Below are 18,871 nucleotides of genomic sequence, written 5' to 3'. Positions count from 1 at the left end.
ATTGCTGTAGTTCAACTCTATTACTTTAAATAAAATTTGTCCATTAATATTTCCACTATTAAAAGTGGTTAATGTTGAAAGGGGAAAATACCCATTCTCTCCATTCCCTTTTTTAATTCCTCTGTTTTCATAAACAGATTCAGCTGAAAAAAAATTGTACTTTCCCCTCCTGTCTACCTGTGGGTTATTTCAAATTGCCTTGGGAGGGGTGATGTGGATAAGTGAAAGGGCTGATAGAGTATGGAATGGAGTAAAGAAAACTCATGAACCACTTCGACCTTAGGGAATACTTACTTACTGGTGTATCACAGGATACACTTTAGAAATATTAAACAGCAGCTGTTCATCTAAGCAAAATGTAACATGGTGGCAACAAGAATACTGAGAAAGCCAAAACAAAAATGGGACTGCCCATTTTATCTCTTGGAGAATAGAAAAATAAACAAGAACAATGATTTGGTTGCTTAGCATACCTAAAAACACCAGTTGATAACTTCTCCATCACATCTTTTAAGATACGTAGCTGGAAAAGACTGTTAAGGTGACAATGTAAAGGAGTAAATAAAACTATCTGATAAGCAGAGGATGCTAGGCAGGTCACCTATTTTTGTAACAAATTCTGTAAGCTGTCCAAGTCTACCTCTAAACCAGGAAAATGGGGGATGTGATTTGAGAGAGATAATGACATAATCGGAGAAGGCAATGGCAAGCCACTCCAGTACTCTTGCCTAGAAAATCCCATGGATGGAGGAGCCTGGTAGGTTGCAGTCCATGGGGTCGCTAAGGGTCGGACACGACTGAGGGACTTCACTTTCACTTTTCACTTTCACACATTGGAGAAGGAAATGGCAACCCACTCCAGTGTTCTTGCCTGGAGAATCCCAGGGACGGGGAAGCCTGGTGGGCTTCCGTCTATGGGGTCACACAGAGTCGAACACGACTGAAGTGACTTAGCAGCAGCAGCAGCAGTGACATAATAGAGCATAAAACTTCAAAGAAGCCTAATGTTTCTCCTTAAGTAATGACGAGTGTTATCCCAAGTGGATGGTATTAATAACAGAGTGGGTCAGGGTTTCCTCTTCGCGCTACATATGGTATTTTTAGTTAAAAATTTTAACACTTACATTTCTTACTTTAGGCGCACATTTATTAAGCTAGCTGATATATGTATGCAAGAAAGTTAATAATCTGTGTCTAATATATGCAAATAAGAAACAGTATAAAATTTAAAACTCTAGTCATTTAACTGAAATAATATTAGAGCTGAGAGTCTATATGACTGCAAGTAAGGAGAATTATTTATGGTGTATAATCACGCAATTGGAAGGCTATCTCTGTATAAATCATAAGCATCAATTGGCTCATGTGTGATGTAATTGAGGGGGGTTTGCACAAGTGAGGACTGAAGTTTGATTCAGGACTTTAGGAAATAAGGGAAAAAACAGAAACATAAGTTACTTTAAAGATATTTTTTAAAAGTCCTAAAGAATACTGATTCACTCTTACTGCAAATTCACTTTCTTCTGTTAATGAAATTGCCAATGGTAAGTGTGTGTGTGTATAAATATGTATTTCTGATTTTTAAAAATTTAACATTTCTTATAAACATGTCATATTTCAACTTGGTCCGTGGGTTTGTCAGATAGATGGTGTGGGGGAAAGGAGAGCAGTTGAGAATTAAGTAATGCAGGCAGAGCAGCCAGCCTGCCTTCTGACATGTAAGATTCAAAACATGCTAACTTGAGTTACTTTTAATACAGTGTCTCTATAATTAACATCCCATGGTATTCTTGAGAATTACAATGTTATTGGACATTTCATTAAAGCTGAAATTTAAATAATTCTTTTAGGGAGTTAAAAATTAAGTTTATTTTCCAAATTTAATAGGAAAATAATCAAAAATACTTTAAACACACACATTCACTACATTAAGGGGATGTTCTCGTTTTGAAATGAACTCTTTAAAACTCAAAATATGCAATATACTAATTAAATACTACTATTTGAAGGCTCTGAAATAAGCTTGCCATAGATTTTAGAGGAGGCTGGCCTTGTACATAGCACGCATATATAACAACGTGTGTTTGATAAAAATAATGATGTTCAGTGAGACATGCAAGTCTTTTCATGCACAGTTATACTCTATTAAGTAACTAGAAGGTATTAATATTTATCCAATATATTAATATTTAAAAATTTTACCAGGTACAACTGCCTTTAAGACAGGCATCTCAGAAACAAAATGTTTTTTCTTAAATTGACCCTGCTCTAAAGAGGTTTGGACCTTTCTTTCAGAACTGCTTTCAGAGTCTAAAAACTTGATTCAGTCAGTTCAGTCGCTCGGAATGATTCTATTTTACACTCGATTTGTTACTGAATCACTTCCATTAAAAAAAATCAATCCATCTTTCTTTGATAAAGATTTCCTAGCACTGATATTCTTAAAAATAGCCCCCCCACTCTTTAATTTAGATGAATATTCTGAAATGTTTTGCGCAGTGGTGCCGCCATAGGAGTACAGATGTAGTCTCTTAAGGTGACCTCTGATTTTCTTGAGGTTAGATTAAAATGAAGTAAATTTTTCCATGTCTCCTATAGTTTGATTTCTCATTCAGAAACGAGCAAGACAGTTTGGGTGATTCCTGTCCTGGCACTTGCCAGCTGCATCTTTGGGTGTGTATTAACCTTTCTATCCTTCTGTTTCTTTACTTTTGACAGAGGGATAATAATAGTACTTAAATTTCACAGGGTTGTTTTCATATTTAAATAAGTACCTATAACACACTTGGAACTTTGGCATGTTCAATGAAAGTTAGCTACTATTAACTATTACCATTATTAAAGAATTTAATGATGAGAATACAAGGTACATTTCAAGCCAGAAATTCAAATCGGTAGGAAAAAGGATATAAAGATACTTTCCCTGTTGTACATTTGACAGATTCCAAACTTCATCATTAAGGAAAGCCACTGCTGCTCCCTTGAGGAAAAGGCAATGACTATCTGGAGGGTCCAGCTTGGATAAAACGCACAAAGAACGCTCAGTTACTGTGAGTTTAACAGCAGGAGAATGACTGGTATCTTAGGTCAGAAAAATTTTTACACAAAGTAATACCCAAATCGCAAGTAATCAGCACACAGACTTTAGTATGTACACTGTAATGTTTTCTTTTCTAATTCATTGTCTAAAATTATGAAACAGCAAGGTCAAAATGCAAGGCCAATCCAGAGGTGATAAAGTGTTATTAGGGGTGTCTGTGTTTGTATGTGTGTGTGTGTGTCTGTGAGATTTCTACCTGCTACTCACCAGTGTGTGTATGTGTGTCAGAGATTTCTAGCTGCTACTCACCAGTCGTTTTCATGAGGATGTTAGAAAATCATTGAAGACTGAACATGAGAGTTCTGGTATGTGATATCACCATGATAAAAATTCCTGAATTTTGCTGAGAAATGTAACTTTGAAAGACTACACACACACACACACTATAGTAAATTCTAATTTGAATAATTAAGAAATTGTCATTTTATATAGAAATATTTTGCTAAGTATATGTCAACATGAATGTTACTAGGGGAAAAAAATCTTATTTGAAACACTATTAAAAAATTTAGAAGTCATTATTTACAAACCACTAAATAAAAGTTAAATGAATTCCTCTGCTGTATTTCGACATCTTGGCCAACAGCTAAAGTTAAAAAAAATAAATAAAAGCTATATTTCTTTAAAAACAGGAAATAATTAAAAATTTATACAAATTTAGCCACACCATGCTAAAAGACGTAGGCATTATTCTTTGTTAATCACACCTCATTGGTGGAACAGTGATGCTCTCTTGTCTCTGATAATACCTGCAGGTTCTCTTCTGTTGTCACCCAGTGGCCTCCAACACCGAGAAGGGTGATGATATCGTGTTTATGTGGCGGCAGTTGTGATTTTACAGCTGGTTCGTCATCTTTACTATATAACCTCACTTACAGAGGAATTGTTTAAAAAGAAAGAGAGGGAGAGAACGTATATTTTATAGTAATCTGATAAAAATTTATTCTTCAAACTAGTTCTCTTTACTTTTAATGTAACAAGGAAGCATTTTTCTTAGAACAAGTTAACATACAACGTATTCAGAAACCTTAAAATACACTTTTGCATTAAAACTGTTCATAAAATTTACTTTAGATTTAATTATAAATGAGATAACTAAAGATAAAACGTCTCTTTTAATTTGAAAATCAGACAAGATAACCACACACACAGATAAGTCTGACCGTTTTAATCATACCATTGACAGCTTAAAACTTTGGGGAAAGCTGACTTCTGAGTAAGGAACTCAAAGATTCAAGAATGTCCTATCTTTGACATAATTACTGCAATGTTGATTTGAAAAGTTAATAAACTATACATTCACTTCCACTGAAAGATTTTTCTGAGTTAATTTCAAATCTTGAAAATACTGGCTAAAAGAAACAGCTGTGGCCATGGCTCCATTTGTTATGATCTTAGAAGATAAATTCTAACAAAATATAAATAGAATCCCTTGGCAGGCTTGTGAAACCTATTCTTAAGGTGCAGTGGCACTACCTAAGTGTGTAGAGATTAGGTGTTAAATAGCTATTGGTTAAACTACAAAAGTTCAAGGAAGGTAAAATGCAAAAAAATTATCTGCATTTTCCAAAAAGGGACTGCAGAAGCTCACCATCCCACAGAGGGCAGCCATACATAGCAGAAACAAGTGACTGGCTGAGACCTGAACTAATCCAGGAACCTCTGAACCCGTGAAGAATCCGCCTGCCAATGCAGGAGACGCAGGTTCAATCCCTCGGTTAGGAAGAGCCCTCTGGCAGACAGCAATCCACGCCAGTATTTTTGCCTGGAAAATACATGGACAGAGGAGCGTGGCGGCTGCTGCTCACAAGGAGTCGGACATGACTGAGTGGCTGAGCACAAGCACAACCAGGGAGGCCCCAGATTTCCTGTAGAGACACTCAGATTCCCACGCCTAGACTTTAAAGGGCCTCCCAGGTGGCACCATCGGTAAAGAAGTGAAAGTGAAAGTCGCTCAGTCTCTTTGAGACCCCATGGACTATACAGTCCATGGAATTTTCCAGGCCAGCATACTGGAGTGGGTAGCCGTTCCCTTCTCCAGAGTTCTTCCCAACCCAGGGATTGAACCCCAGTCTCCCGCACTGCAGGTGGATTCTTCACCAACTGAACCACCAGGGAAGCCCCCAGCAGTAAAGAACCGGCCTGCTAATGCAGGAGACGTGAGACAAGGGTTCAGTCCCGGAGTTGGGAAGATCCCCTGGAGGAAGGCATAGGAACTCACTCCAGTATTCCTGCCTGGACAGAGGAGCTTGGTGGGCCAAAGCCCATAGGATTGCAGAGTCGGACATGACTGAAGCAACTAAGCATGCATGCATACTTTTTTAAAAGGTTAGCACGTTCTCTCTTCCAACAGTGCTTAAAATGGGAATAAAATGAAGAAGCTCCTATTCAAAAAGTTAAATTAAAAAAAAAAACTCTTGACCTCAACTTAATAAATATATTAAGTAATTACTTTCTGGTTCTATTTTTTCCCAGAAATTTACCCATCACAATAAAAAAATGACAGAGACTCTTGATTTAGTAAAGTGCCCACCTCCAGCATCTAGGACAATGTCCACTCCGAGGCCACCTGTTTCTTCTAAACAGCTTTCAGCCACATGGGCTTTCCCATTAGACACATCAATCACTCGAGCTGCAAAGGACAGGAAGTCAGGTGATTGTACTGTTCTCTATGTGATCAACACAGCTCCCAGAAGACGAGAAAGATAAGCAAATAAATTTCTCGTCTCTGAAATGAATTAAATGGTTGAAGCAGTTATTGAATCTGAGTTATCCTGTTTTTCATTCATCTAACCCAGTGTTGGTAAAGATCAATTTAAACGAAGAAACTGGTATAGTCAATAAATTAAAATATGAGCATTCTATAGATAACATATTCCAAGGTTGATTTGTTGACACAGAGGACTGTTCTTTATAGCTAAAGGGTGTTTTGCCAGAACTGAGACTCTCTAAACCACAAATGTACCTATATATTTAGATATGAACTGAAAGATTAAACAATTTCTTAAGAATGTTCAGATTTAATAGAGTTCAGAGCTCAAAGATCTATTCTGGATTTGGTACTTCTATACTAGAGGCAGTTTTACCCTTTCTCAGTCACAGAAATCCCGACCCATACCAGCATCCCCTGACTTGCCCTTCAAAGCAAAACAAACCAAAAATTCCTGAAGGTGAAAAAATAAAACAGGATTATTCTAAGCAGAGTTAGTGAAAATAAACTAACTTTAACTGGTTGTTTTAAAGTACTATATTAAGAGAACAAGCCAATGAGAACTAAAAGATCTCAGAATTTGGGGACTTCCCTGGTGGTCCAGTGGCTAGACTACTGCTCCCAAAGCAGGGAGACCAGGTTCAATCCCTGATCAGGGATCTAGTTAGATCCCACATGCTACAACTAAGAGCTGATGGAACCAAATATAATAAATATTTTTTTAAAAACCTCAGAATTTGAATTGGAAAATGAAGATACATCTCTCTATTTCATTTTTGTATCTTTGAATACCTTCTCATTACAGAGAATTCTGCTCAGAGCTGCTCAGGTTCGAGGTGTAGTCCAGTACTGACTGAAGTCTTGGGGGTGGGGGTGGGGAGACAGGAGGGAAGGGCAGGGTTAACCAAGAGGAAACTGCTCCTTGTCCACAGTACTATATATGCTCCTCCCCCTCCAATTTCAATCTCTTCTTTTTATCCTTTTTTCTTATCTCCCTCCTTTCTCAATACCTGTTTCAACCTTCTTTCTATTTCTTATCTGCCAAAAGCATAGCATAACCATGGAAATAACCCAGGCTTTACTGTTAGACAGGCCTGGGTTAATATCCCATTACAGGCCTAGTGGTACACACCCTGGCACATCCTTGGACAAACTAAATTCTGAGATGCTGTTTCCCAGTTACTTGACACAGGGCTGTTGAGGATTTAAGGAACGATCATTCATATCAACACTCAGTGAATCTTACTTTCCTTCCTTCAGGCCCTTCACTTACACTCTGCTCTTCTGTTCATCTGTTAGTCTCCAACGTTAATTCTGTTAACTCCAGTCTACTAAACTCCATTCCCATCTCTCCATTCTATTTTGTCAATCTGTATTTTCTTTCTCTTTCCCATGTTCATTGCCTTTGGGATAGGTTCAGTCCTTTCAAGAGCTCACCAGCTGATGCCATATCCTGTTTATCCTAAACTATATGTGACCTGGGTTTCTGTTTAACTGGCTCATCTCCCATCCCAGCGAATCACAGGAAACAGGCAACTTTAGGGACATTTGTTGTTCAGTCGCTAAGTTGTATCCAACTCTTTGCAACCCTAGGAACTGCAGCAAGCCAGGCTTCCCTATCCTTTACCATCTCCCGGAGTTTCCTCAAACTCATCATGTCCATTGAGTTGGTGTTGCCATCTAACCATCTCATTCTCTGTGGGCCCCTTTAGGTACATATCACCGGATAAAAGAGGTTGAGAAACAAAAAGTGATACAAAAATATAATGACTTATTAACTAAAAAACTAAAGAGGTATCAGGTGTTTCTCAACTGTGTCAAAGTTAACCTAATTCAAACTTGACTAAGTGGATAACAACGGGGTAAAGAAGAAAAAGCTCTGAAAAATAATTGGGACTTCCTTAGGGGTCTAGTGCTTGCACAGCAGAGGGGCATGGGTCCTCTCCCTGGTCAAGGAACTAAGATCCCATGTGCCACACTGTGTGGCCAAAAGAAAACAACAATAGAAAAACCCAAATAATTACAATGTAAATTTTAGTAACCTTGGACTTAGCACAGGAACTAAGTGCATTTTAAAAATGATATGCGTTTTGCAGTTTGTTTTACAAGTGGAGTTTTCAAGGTGATACGTTATTGCTTCAAAATTTTATGTATTAAAGTCTGTGTTGAGTACTATTACTCACCTATAGGAGGCCTAAATCTTTCAAGAAACTGCTTGTCTTCAAGGCTGCAGGCTGTTGAAATCACTTTGGCACCTCTATGGTGTGCTAACTGAATAGCTATTGTACCAAGTGCCTGTGTGGGAGAAATACACAATGAGGTTACAGATAGAGGGTGGAGGCTGTGACTAATTCATCTTCTAGGTTGTTTTTTAATAAAGAGTAACAGTTTAGTGCTACTTCAGTATATTTTAAAATCTTGTCTGATACAAAGAAAAAAATACGGACAAGCTTATTAGCAAGGGAAACATTTGATAGCCTCTGCCTCAAAGAAAAGCTGTGTGCACTACAGGCTCCCAGCCAGTATGACTGCATATAACCTCAAGGACAGAGGCAGGCCAAATTCAGAACATGACCTTGGAAAGAGAAAAATGGGCCATTAAGGGCCTTGTCAGCATAATGTACTAAGCTAATTATATGGTACATATACCAGTCCAGCAACCTCTCTTTGAAAATCAAAGCACTTCAAAAGTTCCATCCTTTTGCTGACCTGTGGGTAAGTTCAGGGAAGTAACTACTATCTTGATGTTGGACACAGGGCTGAAGCCAACGAAGACTGCCTTTTTTTTTTCAAAGAAAAATCATTTTCATCAACAGTCACATGTAAGATAAAATCTGTAACATTTTTAGAGTCTTATGTAATCTTTTAGTGTCTTTATATTTTGATTATATATCATGTATAAACATGATGTTTATACATCACTACATGCATGTAACATGTTTAAATTAGTACCGTTTTGATCTTGTGTGATTATATCTATAAATGAAATACCTTAATCACATAAGTATAAGTATGAGGGATATGGTAAAAAATAGGCAGGAAGACCTGGGGTCTAGCTTCAAAGATTAGAGCTATTTCAAGTTTTGTGTAACAGGCATGAATAAAAATGACCTGTCTGCTTTTGTAAAGTACTAGCAGATTCAAAGCAGTAAGAAACTAAACACTTTATTGTCTGTTGATAAAAGCTGCTTATTTTAGAAAATGGGAGTTTTGTATAGGAAATCAGTGAATAAGTTAACTGGCAATACATTGTATTAGTAACTGGATGGCCCATTTCTCAATTTCCTAAGTTTATCCTATTTTGGTCTTTTTTTGAAAAAATTAATTTATTTAATTGGAGGGTAATTACTTTACAGTATTGTAGTGGTTTTTGCCATATATTGACACAATGGTCTGTTTTTTAACAAAACTATTAGCACCTACACTTGCTCCGTCCATTATCAGCACGGATTTTCCAGGCGCGAGATGAGAAAGATAATGCAGGGCTGTATAGACTCGTAATCCATCCCGGATGGTTCCAGCAGCTTCTGTCCACGTGACTTTTTCTGGTTTGTGAACTATCACAAAGAACAAGAGGAAACAATCTGTTAGCAAGGCCCATTTGACCTGCCTCCTGGATCTGTTTGCTTCCATCTCTGCTGCCACCACGGCCCTGGTCCAAGCCTCTACTCCCAGCATCTTTCACCTCCATTTTGCTTTCTCTGCTGCCATTTTTGTCCATTTACACTCCACTGTGAATGCAGGAGTCAGTGTGCATTTTTTAAAATATTTTATGGTTGAAGTAAAACATGCAGAAAAGAACATGAAACAAAGCATAGCTAGATGAATAAATATAAAGCAAGTAACCAAGTAACTACCATCCTGGTTGAAAAAGAGAACACAGCCCTCATGTTGACAGCCTTGCCTCTCCCACCAAAGGTATTTAAAAAAAACTGAGATACAACTAACATCAGAGGTCACAACCATTCTATTAACAAACTCAAGTTGTTGTTCAGTCGCCAAGTTGTGTCTGACTCTTTGCGACCCCATGGACTGCAGCACGCCAGGCTTCCCTGTCCTTCACCAACTCCCGGAGCTTATGCAATGCAGACTCATGTCCATCGAGTCAGTGATGCCATCCAACCATCTCATTATCTTTTGCCCCCTTCTCCTCCTGCCCTCAATCTTTTCCAGCAACAGGCAGGGTCTTTTCCAATGAGTCGGCTCTTTGCTTCAGGTGGTCAAAGTATAGGAACTTCAGCTTCAACATCAGTCCTTCCAGTGAATATTCAGGGTTGATTTCCTTTAGGATTGGCTGGTTTGATCTCCTTGTAGTCCAACCCCACAGTTCAAAAGCATTAATTCTTTATTGATCAATTGATCAAAAGCATCAATTCGGCATATACATTCCTAAACAACATAATTTTGTTTTGCCTGTTTCTGAACTTTATCTAAATGGAACTGTACTATACACATTTTTTTCTATCTTCTTTTCTTGCTTATCATATTTTAAGACATCCTTTTTTGGTACTTGTGGCTAAATTGCTTCAGTTGTGTCCAACTCCTTGGGACCCTCTGGACTGTAGCCAGCCAGGCTCCTCTGTTCATGGGATTTTCCAGGCAAGAATACTGGAGTGGGTTGCCATTTCCTTCTTCAGGGGATCTTCCTGATCCAGGGATAGAACCTGCGTCTCCTGCACTGCAGGCAAATTCTTTACCACTAAGCTGCAGAAGCCCCACTAGGTTATAGTGCTTTTCATTTTTGAGGTCTTATGGCAACATCTAATTTAATAAAATGGATGGGTTATCCACTCTCGAGTCAAGGAACATTTCTGTTTTCCCCCACTTTTTGGGAGTTAAGCATTCTTAACTAAGAATGCTCATGTATAAAAGTACTCTTGTGCTGGTACACAGGTGTTCTACAGGGTATTTACTGAGGAATGAAATTCTGCCTTCGATGTCACTGAACACTTCCACAGTGGCTTATGAATTGACTCTCACAAAGCTGCTGCTTTGAACATCCTTGTCAACCCTAGTATTACATATTTTTGCCCATCATATTGGTGTGTCATGGTTTCTTACTGTGATTTTAATTTGCTTTCCCCCACCTACTAATGAAGTTGAGCACCTTTCCATGTTTGTGGGCCGTACAGAATTCCTTTTTAAAAAAATATTTATTTATTCTTGGTTGTGCTGGGTATCTGGTGCTGCACAGGCTTTTCTCTAGTTGCGGCCAGTGCGCCTCTCACTGTGGTGGCCTCTCCTGTGGCTGAGCACGAGCTCCAGGGAAACTCAGGCTTCAGCAGCTGCAGCACATGGGCTCAGTAGTTGTGGCTCCTGGGCCCTGGAGCACAAGCTCAATAGTTTTGCATCTGGGCCTAGCTGCCTCTTGGCATGTGAGATCTTCCTGCACCAAGGATCGAACCTGCGTCCCCTGAACTGGCAGGTGAATTCTTTACCACTGAGCCACTGGGGAAGCCCTAGAATTCCTTTTGTGAAGTGACTGTTCAGGTGTTTTACTAATTTTTCTACTGTTGTTGTCTTTTTTCTTATTTGCAGGAATTCTTAGTATATTTTAGGTAAGTCATTTGCTTGCTCATGTGTTATAAATATTATTTTCAACTTTATGGCATCTCTTTTCAATCTCTTTAGTGGCGTCTTTGAAATGCAGCAGTGTCAGAATGATCTTTTAAAAACATAAATAACATCCTCACACTTCCTTGCTTAAAATTCAATCAATGGTTTTCTACTGCACTTGAAACAAAATGTAAACTGCTAATACAGTTTAAGCCATATTAGCTCTGTATTTTCTGACCACTAAGCTGTTCCTTAATATTTAATTATTTAATATTTTGTTTTTACGAATATGTATACTGAATGTGATTTTTTTCACAGTATAGTTAATCCTTTCTAATTTTACCTGAAATCAAATGTATAACACTTTCAATAGTCTTTACCATAAGTATTTTTCCTCTTCAGGCAAAAGATTCAGATGGGTTGGACAGCAAGAATTAAATTGGCCAACAAGTGCCATCTAGTGGGGACGTAAAGCATCCAAGCACACGATGAAAATGTTCAGACAGACAAGCAAGGCATTAAAACAGTAAAACATACTAAGCACCAGGGATATCTCACAGTACTTTAATCCTTACAAATTTGAGACAGCAATTTTCCCAATTATAAAATGGCATTCAGGGAAGTAATTTGTCTGATGCCACAAGTTTGAAAGAAAGAAAGAAAGGGAAGTCACTCAGTCGTGTCAGACTCTCTGTGACCCCATGGACTGTAGCCCACCTTTCCAGACAAGAATACTGGAGTGGGTTGCCATTTCCTTCTCCAGGAGATCTTCCCGACCCAGGAACAGAACCTGGGTCTCCCGCACTGCAGGCAGATGCTCTACTCTCTGAGCCACCAGGGAAGCCTAAGTTTGAAAGTCAGACTCTAAAGCCCATCTACTCTAACAGTGCATGTTCAGTCTGTGTACAGCTTACTTAGATTTTTGAGATTATCTTCCATCCTAAGAATTGGTACTACCTATACTTTCATATGGAGAAGGCAATGGCAAGCCACTCCAGTACTCTTGCCTAGAAAATCCCATGGATGGAGGAGCCTGGTAGGCTGTAGTCCATGGGGTCGCTAAGGGTCGGACACGACTGAGCAACTTCACTTTTCACTATACTTTCATTAAGAAATAAAAAATTTAGTGCTTAAAAAATGGAAGGGCAGGGATACAGACGCAGACATAGAGAACAGACTTGTGGACACAGCGGGGAAGGAAAGGGTGGGACAAATTTAGAGAGTAGCACTGAAACATCCATTACTGTTGTGAAACAGATAACTAAAGGAAGTTGCTGTGTAACACAGGGAGCTCAGCCCAGTACTCTGTGACAACCTGGACGGGTGGGCTGGGAGGTTCAAGAGAGAGGGGACATATGTATACCTGTGGCTGACTCACAGGTATACAGAGACCAACACAACATTGTAAAGCAATTATCCTCCAATTAAAAATAAATTTTAAAACTTTTATCAGATAAAAATAATGCTAACTAATAAAACTACATTTAAAATTGCAGAGGCTTTAAAATTACATGGTTAGATGTGGTTTAATGTTGAGATCCTTGCTTTTGTCTTAGGTGGTCCACAAGTACTTATCGTGTTATAAAAACTAAGAAAGTTAATAAAAGAGAGCCACATATGGATCAATAATAACAGTATTACAATTCTTTGTAATTATCATTTTAATTCTTTCCACCACAAGTCCAAGGAAATAATGCTGAAAATGCGTGCCAATTTTTTTTGGTTTAATTTTTATTTTATATTGGAGTATATTTGACTCAAACATTGTGCTAGTTTCAGGTGTACAGTAAAGAATTCAATTATAAATATACACATACCCATTCTTGTTCAGATTCTTCTCCCAGGTAGGTCACCAGAGAATACTGAACAAAGTTCCCTTTACTATACAGTAGGTCTCTCTTGATCATCTATTTTATATGTAGCAGTGTGCGCATATGATGGACTTCCCTCAGCTCAGTTGGTAAGTAAAAAGCTCAGTTGGTCGCCTGCAATGCAGGAGACCCAGGTTCAATCCCTGGGTCAGGAAGATACTCTGCAGGAGGGCATGGCAACCCACTCCAGTCTTCTTGCCTGGAGAATCCCATGGACAGAGGAGCCTGGCAGGCCACAGTGTGTGGGGTCACAGTCAGACATGACGTAGCGACAACCACCATCACCAGTGTGCATATGTTAATCCCAAACTCCTAATGTATTTCACCCACCTACCTTTCTTTCCCCTTTGGTAACCATTAGTTTTTTCCTAAGTCTGTGAGTCTGTTTTTTCAGATTCCACATATAGGTGATATAATATTTGTCTTCCTTTGTGTGACTTACTTCACCCAGTATGATAATTTCTAGGTCTGTCTGCTGCTAATAAGTCGCCTCAGTCGTGTCCGACTCTGTGCGACCCCATAGACAGCAGCCCACCAGGCTCCGCTGTCCCCGGGATTCTCCAGGCAAGAACACTGGAGTGGGTTGCCATTTCCTTCTCCTGGCATTATTTCATGCTTTTTATGGCTGAGTAATATTCCATCACATATATGTGTACCATACCTTGTTTATCCATTACTCTGTTGATGGACATGTAGGTTGCTTCCATGTCCTGGCTATTGTAAATAGTGCTGCAAAGTACATTGGGTGCATGCATCTTTTTGAATTATGGTTTTCACTGGATATATGTCCAGGAGTGGGATTGCTGGATCATAGAGTAATTCTATTTTTAGTTTTTTAAGGAGATTCCATAGTGGTTTTACTAACTTATATTCCCAGCAACAATGTAGGAGGGTTCCCTTTTCTCTACACTGTCACCAGCATTTATTGTTTGTAGACTTTTTAATGATGGCCATGCAAACTGGTGTGAGGTGATACCTCATTGTAGATCTGATCTGCATTTCTCTAACAATTAGCAATGTTGAGCATCTTTTCATGTGCTTTTTGGCTATCTGTTTGTCTTCACTGAGAAATGTATATTTAGATCTTTTGCCCATCTTTTGATTGGGCTTTTTTTTGTTATATTGAGCTGCATGAAATGTTTGTATAAAAAATAAAATTTTTATGTTTGACAGAATGGCTTCAGAATTGAAAGCACAAAAGAGCTGGAAGAATTTATTCAACTTTTTACCTCTATCCTTAATATTCTGCAACAAGATTAATAAGACATCTTCAGGGAGTTGTTTGGAATGCAGTTTTTTGATTTGGTGGAAGAACAGACTTGCTAGCAGGTAGATAAATTTACTACTTTTAATAGTCCAAAATCCAAATTTAAGAGTCCAAAATTGGCCCCACATAGTCTGATTACCAGTTATATTATTCAAGAAAGAACTTAGGAAAAAAATTTAATGACACAGTTCAAGAATACAAAAGAATGTATGATAACTTATAGGTAAGTTAGGAAGAAACCATGACTCCGAGCATAAGAAACAAGACTGGCAGCACCTCTGGAGACCCGTGGATCTGCTGCATTCACGTCCTTGTTCCTCGCCCACAAAGGTAACTTCCACATGACTTTTTCCCTACATGTTCCTATATCCTTAAATGAGATATGCCTCATTAAATTTTGTAGTTTTGAACTTTTATAGAAATAAAATGGTATCACACTGTCATATACTTCTGCAACTTACTTTTCTCACTCAGCACACTTTGTGAGGTACATCCATCTTGATATGTTTGACTGTTATTTATACACTTTTACTGATGAGTTAATTAGAAATCTCTTTGGTTATCCATTTTCCTGGTGATGAACATCGACGCTTTTTCTCTTTTGATTCCACAGTGACAAACCATGCTACTACATGGACTCTTGTGCATGTCTACTGGTGCACATCAGGCCTCTCTGGGGCATGAAAGTACCAGTAGAGTTACCAGGTTTGAGCTGTTAATACATCATCACCTTTATTAGATCAGGCCAAGTTATTTTTCTAAAGCATTTCTAGTAATTTATACTCCCAGTGCTCAAAAGATTCTGCAGCCCCTCATCCTTACCAGCACTTGGGATGGTCAAACTTTATGACTTTGTCAGGCTCAGGGATACATAACAGTGGTTTTAATGTACTTTCCCCTGATTCTTAAGGAGATGCAGTATGTTTTGTGTGTCTATATAATTTATTCACTTTAATTTAAATATTTAAGAAGTAAATTCAGTTCAGTTCAGTCGCTCAGTTGTGTCCAACTTTTTTCGATCCCATGGACTGCAGCACGCCAGGCCTCCCTGTCCTTCACCAACTCCCGATGCTTGCTCAAACTCATGACCATCGAGTTGGTGATGCCATCCAACCATCTCATCCTCTGTCATCCCCTTCTCCTCCCACCTTCAATCTTTCCCAGCATCAGGGTCTTTTCCAGTGAGTCATTTCTTCGTATCAGGTGGCCAAAGTATTGTAGTTTCAGCATCAGTCTTTCCGGTGAGGACTCTTCCTTCCAAAGAAGACTGATGCTGAAGTTGAAACTCCAATACTTTGGCCACCTGATAAGAAAATTTTAAAATTAGCACTTGAGTTAAATTGAATATTGGCCAAAGGATATTAGCAACAGAAACCAAAAATAAGTGTTTTGAGTCTTTCCTGACTCAGACTCTACAGGTATTGTCTAGATTTTATACATTTGAAAATTTTAACAACCAAGAAAAAGAAGTAAAAAATTCTGACTAGTGATATAATTTCAGAGCCAAGGGAGAAACTGCTTTTCAAACCTCTTACCATGAACAGTGTAAGAGAAATGTAGAGGTAGGAACACTGTTCAGTTTCAAAATAAAGTTTAGAGATATACAATTTAAGCTGCTGCTGCTGCTAAGTCGCTTCAGTCGTGTCTGACTCTGTGCGACTCCATGGATGGCAGCCTACCAGGCTCCTCCGTCCATGGGATTTTCCAGGCAAGAGTACTGGAATGGGCTGCCATTGCCTTCTCCGAAATTTAAGCTGCTGCTGCTGCTAAGTCGCTTCGGTCGTGTCCGACTCTGTGCGATGCGAGTCCACCTGGCTTCCCCATCCCTGGGATTCCCCAGGGAAAAACACTGGAGTGGGTTGCCATTTCCTTCTCCAATGCATGAAAGTGAAAAGTGTGTCCGACTCTTAGCAACCCCATGGACTGCAGCCTACCAGGCTCTGCCGACCATGGGATTTTCCAGGCAAGAGTACTGGAGTGGGGTGCCACTGCCTTCTCTGGAAATTTAAGCTAGTAGCAGTCAAATGATGACCACCCAATAGCTATTTCTTAGGCACACTCACAGCAGATGCAAAGCAATCGTGTTGTTAATAAAAACCGCACACACCTGGGAAGTAAGACTTATGAGTTCCAAAACACTGCACAACCACATACCCAAGTAATGCTCATGGACTCGAACAGCTTCACAAAGTCCAGGGTCTTCAGAATCCAGGGGCAGAATTCCTGAAAATTAAAATGAGAAACGTAAGGGCAACTATCTAAAAGTGAACTCACTCCTAATGAGAGGCTAGTAAGCAGTAGTATAAATTTTCCTCAGTGGAATTTTGAGGAAGCTTCCAGTACTAGTAAGGAGAGATTTCAGAAATACAGAAGAAGAGTGGATAGTTTATTTTCTGATATGAGCACTATAATACCTACACTACCTCTTTTTCTTCTTCCTCTTTCACCTGAGTGATGACAGAGATGATAGCTGACATACAGAGCCAAGTCAGAGACTGGGGGGCATCTGGGCTTCTCATTAAACTGACCCCTGATGTACGGCTAACCTTCCCAGAGTTTGGTTCTACAGGATTCCTCAGTACGCTTCCAATAAAATCCCATTTTCTCCTGAGCCAGTTGGATTTTATTTTTGGTCTCTAACAAACAGAATCTTGAATAATACAGTGTTATCTGACTTCTTTTTAAACTTTTATTTATCTGTGGCCGCAGTGGTCTTCACTGCTATGCGCGGGCTTGCTCTAGCTGCAGTGAGTAGGGGCTACTCTTTAGTGGCGGTGCATGGGCATTTGGAGTTGCGGCTTGTGGGCTCCAGAGTGAGGGTTCACTAGTTGTGGCAGTCGGGCCCAGCTGCCCCCTCGGCATGTGGGATCTTCCCAGACCAGTGATCAAACTGCTGTCCCCTGCATTTCAAGGTGCACTCTTATCCACAGGACTCCCAGGGAAGTCCCTTACCCGACTTCCTGGGCAGACAATAAAGACAGAAATAATAAATTCTCAAAGAAAATACCCAAATCAAAGGCAATTCTGTTAAAAGCGGATGAAAACTTCCCTACACATTTATTCTTAACAGCTTCAAGCATGCTGTAAAGCCATATATTTTCTGAGTTTATGTAACTGTCTCCTATGAATACTTTCTACAGAGAAATGGCAACTTTAAAAACTACTTCTTAACTACTTCATAGTTGTTTGTATGAATGTCTAGGACACAGTACAAAGAAATATATTTGCAAAATGGTATTAACCATAGACTAACAACCCACTCCAGTGTTCTTGCCTGGAGAATCCCAGGGATGGGGGAGCCTGGTGGGCTTCCGTCTATGGGGTCACACAGAGTCGGACACGACTGAAGTGACTTAGCAGCAGCAGCAACAAAAAAAAGAATAAATGTCTTCAGCAAATTTTTGGTTTTACGAGGGCAGTAAGGGAGCAGCTGCATACAGTTCATTCGGATGAGGACGGAAGAGCATCTGCATAGCCAAGTCAATCAGCAGTCTTCATGTCAATGGACTGTGACTTTTCCTTCTTCTGGAATCATCAGTCTAATTACAGACGGAGTTCGTGTCCGGGAAGGGCTGCACCAAGGACAGCAACAACTGTGGCCATCTTTCTATCCTGTGTGAGCTTATCTGTTCAGTTGTATCTGATTCTTTGCAATCCCATGGACTGCAGCCCGCCAGGCTCCTCTGTCCATGGGATTCTCCAGGCAAGAATACTGGAGTGGGTAGCCATGCCCTCCTCCAGGGGATCTTCCCAACCTAGGGATCAAACCCAGGTCTCCTGCACTGCAGGCAGATTTTTTACCATCTGAGCCACCAGGGAAGTCTCTTTCTATCCTATCTACAGTCAAATACTGAAAAGTTTTAAATGTTCTGCTATTGAGATCAAACTCCCAATTTTCTTCATCAATGGATACTTGAGAGCAAATTCCCAAACTTAGGTAAGTACTTGTATATGAAGCAAGGTCACAGTAAACATTAGCAATTGTACAGAAAAAAGAGACAACAGACGACCTGAAATAAGACTATGACCTATAACTTACCCACTACTTCATCATCTGGTTGAAAGAATGATACCTTGCTTCCAACTGAAATGCGGAGAAAATTAACAATCATTATTACGAGGTTATTAAATATAACCTAATAATTAAAATTCAAAAGCCATAGATTGATAAAAGTCACTGACTCAGAGAAAAGGTCAAGAACTTTTAGGACATTTTGACAGTCTGCAAGGGACCGCAGGATGTTAACACTTCAAATGTGGATTCTCTGCAAAATCTGGGCTGTGTGGCTGTTGACACCATGGAGCGGGATATCTCTCTGTTTAGCTAAGGATGAAGGCATAAAGAAAAATAATCCATTTCACAGCTC

The 18,871-nt window shown here is 39.4% G+C and overlaps 1 protein-coding gene across 10 annotated transcripts in view; it reads right to left on the bottom strand.

Annotated features, from left to right (window-relative positions):
- CRYZL1 (crystallin zeta like 1) overlaps nt 1-18,871 on the bottom strand; it is a 33,622-nt gene that overhangs the window by 539 nt on the left and 14,212 nt on the right. For 4 of the 10 annotated variants that reach the window (XM_055421100.2, XM_055421120.2, XM_055421090.2 and 1 more), the window contains 8 exons: nt 18,544-18,588; nt 16,659-16,727; nt 9,234-9,367; nt 7,994-8,105; nt 5,634-5,732; nt 3,808-3,971; nt 2,911-3,016; nt 474-519 (listed from right to left, as the gene is read on the bottom strand). In XM_055421100.2, the coding sequence (XP_055277075.1) occupies nt 474-519; nt 2,911-3,016; nt 3,808-3,971; nt 5,634-5,732; nt 7,994-8,105; nt 9,234-9,367; nt 16,659-16,727; nt 18,544-18,588 (775 nt within the window). Of the gene's footprint in view, nt 1-473; nt 542-2,910; nt 3,017-3,807; nt 3,972-5,633; nt 5,733-7,993; nt 8,106-9,233; nt 9,368-16,658; nt 16,728-18,543; nt 18,589-18,871 lie in introns of those variants that run through there. The other 6 variants (XM_055421129.2, XM_055421163.2, XM_055421139.2 and 3 more) reach the window with 5 other exon arrangements.

The sequence above is a fragment of the Moschus berezovskii genome, chromosome 1 (genome assembly GCF_049115385.1).
Source record: "Moschus berezovskii isolate FMDL1 chromosome 1, NW_MosBer_1.0, whole genome shotgun sequence".
Classification (NCBI taxonomy): Eukaryota; Metazoa; Chordata; class Mammalia; order Artiodactyla; family Moschidae; genus Moschus; species Moschus berezovskii.
The sequence above is the reverse complement of the archived record's forward strand: the minus strand, read 5'-3'. Positions and strand labels throughout refer to the sequence as shown.